This window comes from Otolemur garnettii, unplaced genomic scaffold (genome assembly GCF_000181295.1).
Source record: "Otolemur garnettii isolate 467f Iridium unplaced genomic scaffold, OtoGar3 scaffold00012, whole genome shotgun sequence".
NCBI lineage: Eukaryota > Metazoa > Chordata > Mammalia > Primates > Galagidae > Otolemur > Otolemur garnettii.
Genome location: NW_003852407.1, coordinates 20,068,825 through 20,078,903, shown reverse-complemented (window position 1 = coordinate 20,078,903; position 10,079 = coordinate 20,068,825). Strand labels below are relative to the sequence as shown.

General features: G+C 37.1%; 1 protein-coding gene across 1 annotated transcript in view; it reads left to right on the top strand.

The window, feature by feature from the left end:
- The first annotated feature begins 364 nt into the window (after window positions 1–364).
- The window catches only part of DSG1 (desmoglein 1), a 32,155-nt gene continuing 22,440 nt past the window's right edge, over window positions 365–10,079 (top strand). Inside the window, 3 exon segments of the mRNA XM_003784766.2 lie at window positions 365–412; window positions 9,150–9,185; window positions 9,439–9,570. Coding sequence (XP_003784814.1) covers window positions 365–412; window positions 9,150–9,185; window positions 9,439–9,570 — 216 coding nt within the window.

Here is a 10,079-nt window from a genome sequence, read left to right as displayed (position 1 = left end):
GTTTGGGTGACTGTCAGTGCCTGCCGCTGAAAATCCTCGGTGAGGGAGAGAATCTCCCCGGCCTGATAGTGACTTGCTTTTCAGCTGGAAGAAGGGTGTGTCACTAAGCTTTTACCTGGGAGCAATGATGATCTTGTCAAGCATTTCGGTGAGACCAGCCCAAGTTTTTAGGGTGGGGATCTAGACTGGTTATACGTACCTTCAGTCCTTCTCCCGGAGGAAGGCAGAAACACCTCAAAGCCTGCATGTAAGAACATCTTCTGCGAAAATATTTTAATCAGACACACCAGCTGAGTGGGAGAAAGAAAAGGAACAGAGAACAAACAAAACTCCTCGGTCTTGGATGTAAGAGAACCCAGCAGCCATGGACTGGAGCTTCTTCAGAACAGCTGCTGTGCTGTTTCTTTTTCTGGTAAGTGGATTCTGTTCAGAAGCCTTCCTCATCATCCTCAGAGCTGTAAATGAGGAAGAGCTTTTTAAAAAAGATGGTAGTTTGTGTTATTTCTAACCTACACTCATTAAAAGTTTACGTTAATGACAAGGTGATTTTATGGACTAGATTTTTGAACAGTGTTTCTGTCTTTAATTGAAGACTCAAGTTCACATTGATGCATCAGTGTCAACTCGTCCTATCACAACGCTGGCATTGCCAAGTCGTGCTGGGAAAATAGTGAATTTAGAAAACTCCCATCACTACTCAATAGCACTGTGTTGTTCAAAACCTCTTTGGCAGGGGGGCTTTTAAACTAAATATCACAGGTATGTCTTGATTTTTGACCCAAATATTTTTCCGTTCCTTCGGTATCTTTTTTGGTGGCGTCACTATAATTTTTCAAACACAAAAATAGTATGCGTATAAATTAAAATCATAGCAGTCTGTGACTGGCCTCACTATGCAAATAATGAATTCTATGTGTGGTTAGCATTCATTCTACAACTATCAAAAGCCCCACACTATTTAACTACACTTTTATTAAAACAACATTATTAGTTTCTAAAAAAAAAAAAATGGCAGTATAAGAGATTTACAAATGACATATTAGCTGAAGGAATGGCTATAATTAAAGAGTAAGTGTAATTATTACCGTACTTGTGACTACGGGAATGTCAGTGATGACTATGATATAAAAGTTCTACATTTGATGGTCAGACAAATGTAATAGTGTTTTATCATTGTTCCCCTTGTATGTTATTAGTTTTCTCTTTGTAGAGATAATACTACATGCGACACTAACATATTACGTCAGTTTCACTTTCGGTGAATATTTGAAAATCGTAATTTCTCTCTCAGGAAGTTTGATGTCTTCCAAAGAAAGCAGGTGCCAGATAAACTGCCCTCTCGCTTGGCAGGACGAGCTGCTTGGTTCACATTTGTTTCTACTTGCTTAATTTTGGGGCTGGAATGTTGGACTCGTATAATAACAAGTCAGATCTTTGATTCAAGGAATGTTGGATAGTTTGGATTCAGTTTACTAATTCGGATGGATCATAATCAGCGGATTTATTTACAATGAGCATCAGTAAAGCTGGTGGCTTTAGATCCCTGTGGTCCTTCAAACATTACTTTTATTTCAAGGATTTTTCATGGATCTTTAGGGGGAGTAGATACCATAACTCAGTTGGTAGCAGGGATCAATGAACACTACAAATGCATGTCATCTGAACACAGGAGCATTTGTGTACTGCCAGCCATCTAATACTTATATTCTTAATTTCATATAAATTTGATCCATTATTATAGTTTCAATTGATTAATTTGTTCACATGCTTATGCACTAACTTCCATGGAATCTATGACATATGCTTTCTTCTTTTATTTATGTGATTATTTCTAATTAAGTACACCTTGTAAAATTCCTTTAAGTAACCACCTCTTACTTAGTCATTCTTCCTGAAACTGTATCATTATGGAAATCTTATATCTTTATTGAACTTTCTCTTTATTGAGAGAGGTTCCTGGTCACTCGTATTTTACTTTCTGAGCCTGAATAGTTATTTTGTTGGTTCGTGGATTGGTTTATAGGAGAAGGGCGGAGGTGGGGGGGCTACCATATTTTATATTGGAATCACAAGTTTCTCATCTGCCTTATGAAAAATATTTCCCAAGGAAATTACACTACAATGAATTATAATGGTTCATTTTCACATGATATCATGACTTCTTTTTTTGGCTGGGTTTGAATCTGCCACCTCCAGCATATGGGGCCAGTGCCCTACTCCTTTGAGCCACAGGCACCACCCTATCATGACTTCTTTTGTAAAACATCTCACTTGATAAGGTTTGGCAGATCATAGTTTATTTATTTATTTATTTTATCCTAATCCGAAACAAAATCTGCTTTGCTAAACTTTCTTGTAGAAGAGCAGACTACATTATTAGAAGATGTAAGATTGGAAAGCTGGAAGGTTTTTTTTATTATTAAGTCAAATACATATAGGTCATGAATACATTCATGCATAAGTGGGGTACAATGTGCTGATTTTTTTTTTTTTTACAATCTGACCTAGTTAGATCAAACCAATCAACATAGCCTTCATTTCCTTGATTATTATGGCAAAATTGTCAAGTATAGAACATAATTTATTTTAACTACCAACTTTACCGGGTGATTTTGATAATTGTTCTTTGGAGTTACCTAATCTGTTTTTTCTTTTAAAATACTTCGTTTCCTCCACAAAACCACCACCACTACAGCGAATGCTTCCAATTACCTTGCTGCTAGTCTCCTGATAAAAGCTTGCTTTTACCAAAACAAGAAAAAAATCCACGTGAAGTCTTTTTATGCATCTCAGCTCAAAGTCAATAAGGGAAAATTCATGTTAGGAAGCACATTTGTGCAATTGTTAAGACCTCTACGACAGTTACACTGGTAATAACCTTTAAGCAAATTTGTTTGAGAGCCAGGGAACTATAAGCAAGTTGTGTGGTCTGTTTAAGGTTTTAGACCTTGTTCCAGTGAGTGGATTGAATCAGGAAGAATGAAGCTTAGGAGCTGCTCCTATAGTGTCCAAGATTGCTTCATGGCCATTCCATTACCCAGACAAGCCTCCTGGACAGACAAGAGCTTACATGGGCAAGCCAAGTACACTTCATTCACTCTCCTTCCTTCCTTCCTTCCTTCCTCCCTCCCTCCCTCCCTCCCTCCCTCCCTTCCTTCCTTCCTTCCTTTTTTTCTTTCTCTCTCTCTCTTCCTATTTTTTCTTCTCTATAATCAGCGTATGGAGTGAGGAAGGGAGGAGTTAGAAAGCACTTTCTCTACGCCATAGAACAATGTAACTTAAACACTAAATATAAGAAATCTGTGTGGGTGGTTGTGTGAGAAGTAAAGAGTACATTGTTACCATTTTGAGGAAATTAGAGCCAGTGGAATGTGTATGGTTGTAATAATTTCCAAATATTGCTTGCAACTTCAGCAGATTCAATTAGTCCATTCAAACCAAGCAAAAATCTGAAGACATCACTTTCGGTTAACATAAACTTCTGTAGCTCAAACTCAAAGAACAGAGAAAATGATTTTTACCCATTACCATGGATGATGTGACTTCTTCAGTTCATCATCCTAACAGATCCCCCCCTCTTTCTGTGGCTTAATATTTCATTTCAAAAAAATCCCTCTGACCACCTGATAAACTAACTTCACAATCTGAACTTAGCTGAAATTATTTAGGTTATGAGCAGGTGATTTTCAGAGTACTTCTCAGTGCTCAGGCTAAATTGCACAAAAACTGGTGTTTATTTTATTACATAATTCACGAACTTTGTATGTCATGTACATACAAAGACATCCTTGCTGATTATTCCTGTGTCCTAACACATCAGCAGGGAGCCACCACATTGGCATTACAGTTAGGGTGACTATGCTCCTTCAGCTGAAGGAGCACCCTCACAGAGCCTCATGGAGTGCGGTCACACCACCCTCACTGGTTATGCTTGCCACACAAATTGCTTAATAGACTTACATCCATTTTTTTAAAAATATCATGGGCTGCTAACCCATGCTATTATAATTGGTCTATGAAAATAAAGTGCAATCTTTGACCCTTGTCTAATGAGAAGCCATACCTCCACAAATCAATGGCTGCCCAGTGCTCATGGAACAACTTGACTGTAGAGTTGAAGACTGAAGACAGACTCTGGGGCATATTCACATTGTTTCCTCCTACAGCCTTGCTCCAACGCAGAATTACACAACGCATGTCTAATCCCATGCAGCAGATGTACCAGAAGGAAACTTTTTGTTTCTTTCTCTTCCCCTGTTCATTCCAAAAAATTATCAAGGTGTTAAACATAGAAATAATCGTGGACGTTGGATTCCCTAATATTTTTATGGCATAGTATCACATTTACTTTGTGTTTCATCTAAAGCTTACTGTAATATTTTTAGGGCTTCTGCCAGCCTTAGATCCACATTCTACTCATTCCATAGAGACAGCAAATAAATAAACAGACCAGTGAGATCCCTGGAGGTGTTCTCAAGCCCAGATTGATACCCTTTGCCAGAACAGTGCAAAGGAAAGACAAAAGGGGAGGTTTTTAGAAAGAAGCAAATTATTATATTTTAGTTTTCTCTCAAGTTCATCCTGTGATGGATATAACAGTTAACAAATACACTTGAATTTAATACTTAATAAGAACTACCAAATGACTGAGGAAGACCATCTCACAATTATTAAATGCAAGAAATATATATATATATTTTTTTTGCAGGTTTTTTTTTTTTTTTTTTTTTTTTTGCCAGAATGGATTTGAATCCACCACCTCTGGTATATGGGGCCAGCGTCCTACTCCTTGAGCTACAGCTGCCACCCAATGCAAGAGACATTTTTTATAAAAGTTACTTACTATTCTCAAGTCCATTTTTATAATATGCAAAGAAATCTGTACTTCAGTATGAAAAAAACACTAAAACTGATTGTAATTACGAAATCATTAAAATTAGCGTGCAATTTTGTGCCCTATGGCTTTTAAAAAATAAAATGGTTTGGCTCCTAAAACAGAGAGCAAGGAAGGACTCACCAAGAATGTACTTTAGATGAATTATTTACTGTTTTCATAGGATTTAGGATTCAAAGAAGCAGCTAGACTCGTATACAGATGAGAAAATCGAGGCATAGTTCAGCAACTTACCCCAGCACCCACATGCACTGCTGAGATAGACTCAGCCACACTGACAACCCCTGCGTTCATCGCTAAGTGAATCTTCATGACAGGCTTCATTGCACACTTCCTAGTTTTATTCTGAATCCAAACTACTCCCCTAATTGCCAGAAAAATAACCTCACCCTTAGTCCAGGGGCAAGGTCTAGGTCATTTAGGGCAATGTTCTTGAATTTCCCTCCTTCATTGGTTGATGTTAACCTCCAACCTTCGTCTCTTCCTTTCTTCTGCCTTGGAAGTCTTTTCTTTTCCTGACTATTCTCTTTCTCTCTCCATCACACCTTAATCAAATATCTTCTTTCTGAATCTTTCTTCTTTTAAACCAAAATTTCCTCCCCTCTTTCTTAACTTTCAAAAATCCACAGGCCTCCTCTCCCCCCAAAAATATCAAATGCTGCATCTTATTCTACCACCTTGTTTTTCCAGGGCTTTTTAATCAACAATTTCCTGAAGAAATGGTCATCTTTGTTTTTAAAATTTATTTATTTATTTTTGGCCGGGGCTGGGTTTGAACCTGCCACCCTCCAGCATATGGGGCCAGTGCCCTAATCTTTTGAGCCACAGGTGCCACCCAGAAATGACCATTTTTATATCCTCGTCCTCCTTATTCTCTAATCCCTGTCATGCAAATGTTTTATATCTAACTGAAAATATTCTCTTGAAGGTCACTCAAGACCTCACTATTTCCTCAGGATTCCCTCTCTCAACTTTTCAAAACACCATCTGACATTCTTTTACCCCCACCTGTCTTCCCATCTCCCCTTCCTCTGACCACTGTTCCTTTGGCCACTGCTTCTCTCACCTTTTTCTTGTTTTTCTTCTTGTTTTTGCCCTTCTTCCCAGTTATGTAAATGTAGGCATTCCCCAGTTTTACCCTCAGCCATGTCTCTTTCTTCACTGTCACCTCTACTTTAGGAATTTCAGACGCTCCCATGATTTCCCTTTTCCTCCTGAGCAAACGTACCTCAAATCTTCATATCCATCTTGAACTTTTTGCTCAAAATGCTGATGCACATTTCAAAGCACTGATCATCTTTACCTGGATGCTTCTCTGGCTTCTCAACCTCAAAGTGTTCTAAGGTGCTAAGTTCTGTTCTCTCCTGTTCCCAGTCCCACAGTTTAAACCTGCCATGCCCTAAGGTTCCTTCCTCTCTTGACTCCCCTGCTCCATCTGTTCTCACGCCCTGCCAATCCTACCCACACCGCGTCCCCTTTCCTCAGCTTCCCCGGCTGTTCCCACTGCCTCTGGTCCTGTTTATTTCCTTCTCACCGCTAGGAAGAGCCTCACAAAACTACTCACAGCCAGTAATCGCTGCCCCTTCCCACCTTGCCCAGAAACCATCAGAATAATTTTTAAAAACCTAAACCCTCATCATGACATTCCCATGATATACTTCAACATTTTTCTACTGTACACGTGGATTTGGCGTTAGAACTGGAAAGTCACCTGTGCACGTCTGTAACTTAGTCTACTCCTGGTATTTCACACATGAGAAGATGAGAGAAATTAAAAAATACCTGCAGTTCTTCTGACTCTATCAAGGGCTCTTTTTATCTTACTGTTTTTACCTTTGGAAGTCCAGGAGTGATTTTGTTTCAGAGTTCATTCTAGACGCTGAGCAAAAGAAAATAAGCTTAGGTCAACCGACCAAATTTTTAAGCAGACTTGGCAGTTTTTTAATTACCAGTCCAATTGAGAGTCTGACACTATGGTGAAACCTACTTGGTCTTCTGCCTGAGTTGCCTCTCATGGGAAAAAGAATGACCCAGCTTCATAAAGTTGGAAAGACCTCTTAGTCATCTGGCATAGTTATCCAAAACAAACAGCAGACAGGGACGCTTCGCTGAGTGAGGGAAGGGCAGTAGCAGATAACAGATGCAGCTGGGAAGAAATGACCTCCACACAGACTAATGAAGTAGCCTCAATTCTATCCCACATTCCCAAACGAGAGAGAAGCAAAGGGCTCTGAAGCACACAGGGAGCAGGAGTGTGTGTTTGCATCATTTCAGTCCTGCACCCGCGATGGACGCTACAGACGACACTCGGCCAGATGACCCACTGGGGCCATTTACTTTTCCTTCTTTTTCTCCTTGCTCTGTACCGCTACTGTTGTATATAAAAGTTCCCAGTCAGAAGGATAATATACGATGAGATGAAAATCAGAATTTTCTGAGTTCTCAGAGTTGTCATGTCAATTCTTTGCAGTCTGCTTTGCTTTGTAATTTACTTGAGGGAATCAGCTGTCTTATATGTACTGTAAACCCCACAACTCAAGCAGAAATTGATGCTGCCTTGCATTGGATTATATTTAGCTGTAAATATTAATTCAAGCCTCAGTTTCTCATCTGTAAAATGGACATAATAGTAGTGGTGAACACATACATTTGTTGCAAAGATCGAATACATGGATTTCTCTAAACACATTCCCTAGTATTAGTTATCATTTGATAAATTATAACAGTGATAATCATAATGATTAATACTAGATATCATGAGTATGTAATTCCTATAATAAAAACAATCTTTTTACACTACTCATGCTAGCCATAAATACATATTTCTTAAATTGCCAATTGTGACAATTTTTTAAAATATGTACTTGGAACCCAGAATTTTATATTTTCTCTTATGGTGAAATTGCAATCAACTATAAAAAGAAATTTGCTATATTTTTAAATTACTATTATTACTATTTTTTCATTGTCTGGGATTCATTGAGGGTACAAAGAATTAAGTTACACTGATTGCAGTTGAACTATTATTACTATTTTTAAATTCAAACTATTATTTTCTTATATCAGTGATCTAGATAAAGCCTAATGATAATGGTTTTTGTACTATGCAATTCTAAGAAACTTCAATTAGAAGTTGAAAATTTCTTATTTAGGGAGAAAGATAAACTAAGGATTTACACCATCTTTAATTAATGCTAAGTGCAATTTAAAATTTAACAAGTGCAAATTAGACTTCAAATCTATACCTCATTTTTAATGGATATTTGATGGATTTTGCTATATTTTTAAACACCACTATTACTATTTTTAAAGGCAAACTATTATAATTTTCTTATGACATTTTGAACAAGTATATGGATATTTGTATCATTGTAAACTCAATATATAACACCTTTGTCCTTAGAAATGTCTGTGATTTTTACAGAAAATAATTAAAATTATCCTGATTTTTCAAGCTCTTCTTCACTAGCATATTTGTTTGACTTGTTAAACATGAAATTGCTTCATGCAGGAGAAAAAAAACCATTAATGGAAATTGCAAACCCAATAACTTTTTCCTATACTCCTGCAATTTCCTCTCCTTGCTACAGAAGGATAAGTTTACATCATCTATTTTGTTTATTGCTAATAATAAAACATCAAATATGAGCTCATTTTTACATAAAGGAAATTGTTTTCTCTTAGAAATTTTAATTCTCATAATTCAAAGCAGATGAAAAAATTGTCACCTTAAAAAAAATACAAAAAAATCTTCTATGTAGAATTGGAATATGAAGGAGCAAATATTCCGAAGCTTTCTAGATATCTTTATACTTATATCTTTTCTTCACTTCCAACTTTTTTTTCTATTTCTCTCTGTGGCTAGTCAGATCCTGAAATTATAGTTGAATATCTTGGTATTTATTGCTGAATGTCACTGAAGAGAATCAGAGTATCTCTAGCTTTTCAGGTATACGATTTATTAAGAAAGCCTGAGTTTCCAACCTCATTTCCTCTGGGTTCTGGCTTCAAATATCTTACCCAAGTAGGGGGGGAAAGGTTAAAAAATTTTAAAAAGAGCAAAATTGAAAGGTAAGAGTAAAAATTTTTAGCATGATCATTAGGACCTAGGGGTAAACAAGATCCACTGGCTATTCAGAATGATGAAATAATTCTAATTCAAAGTATTTGTTTGATATTTTTAAATAGTTGGATACCATGAATTTTAGAGCATTCAATTAAAAATTAATTATTGTGATTATCTTATTTTTCGTAGGTGGTAGTGGAAGTTAACTGTGAATTCCGAGTCCAGGTAATATATAATAAATCCTTTTCTTTTCCAAATTTTTAAAAAAGAAAATGGTTTTGGAGTAACTATAGTTTCCAAAGAAAATTCCTTCTTGTAAGTAAAGAAAGTTACTGTAATGCTAAAATTAATGGATTATCAAAATTCCCAACAACCTCCCTTTCTGACATTACAATTACCCCCTCCTCTAAAAATCTCAGTGGACTCTGAGTTATGAATGAAGCTAAGAGATACTGTTACTTTATTCTACTCATTCAAGGTGAGAGATTATAACACTAAGAATGGCACGATCAAGTGGAATTCAATCAGAAGGCAGAAGCGTGAGTGGATCAAGTTCGCGGCAGCCTGTCGGGAAGGGGAAGACAACTCAAAGAGGAACCCAATCGCCAAAGTAAGAGTCAACCCCAAAGCACACAACTGAAATCTGAATGGAGAGGGTTAAGGTTGTCTTTTAAATACTTTATGAACATATCTCACTGAGAAGTCATGATATCAGACAGAGCTCTAGTCACTCAGAGGATAAGAATTGAAGCTCCTGGAAAATTAAGAAATGTAGGTTCCCAGAGAAACAAACACTGACTCACGTCGCTGATAAAATTAAAACGTATAATAACTTGCTTTAATCATGTCCCAAATTCTAGATGAAAAAAAATCTAATTATTTAAATGATAAATTTAGCTTTCAGAACATTCAGAAGATCTTCTGCAGCATGGGCCCCTTTTGCCTCACACACTATTACAATTGAACTCTATTAAATTCTCATCTTCCTTTCATATTCCCTTAACACACATACAGATACTTGCATATGGAAATACACACACGTGGGGCAGCACCTGTGGCTCAAAAGGGTAGGGCACCAGTCCCATATGCCAGAGGTGGCGGGTTCAAGCCCAGCCACAG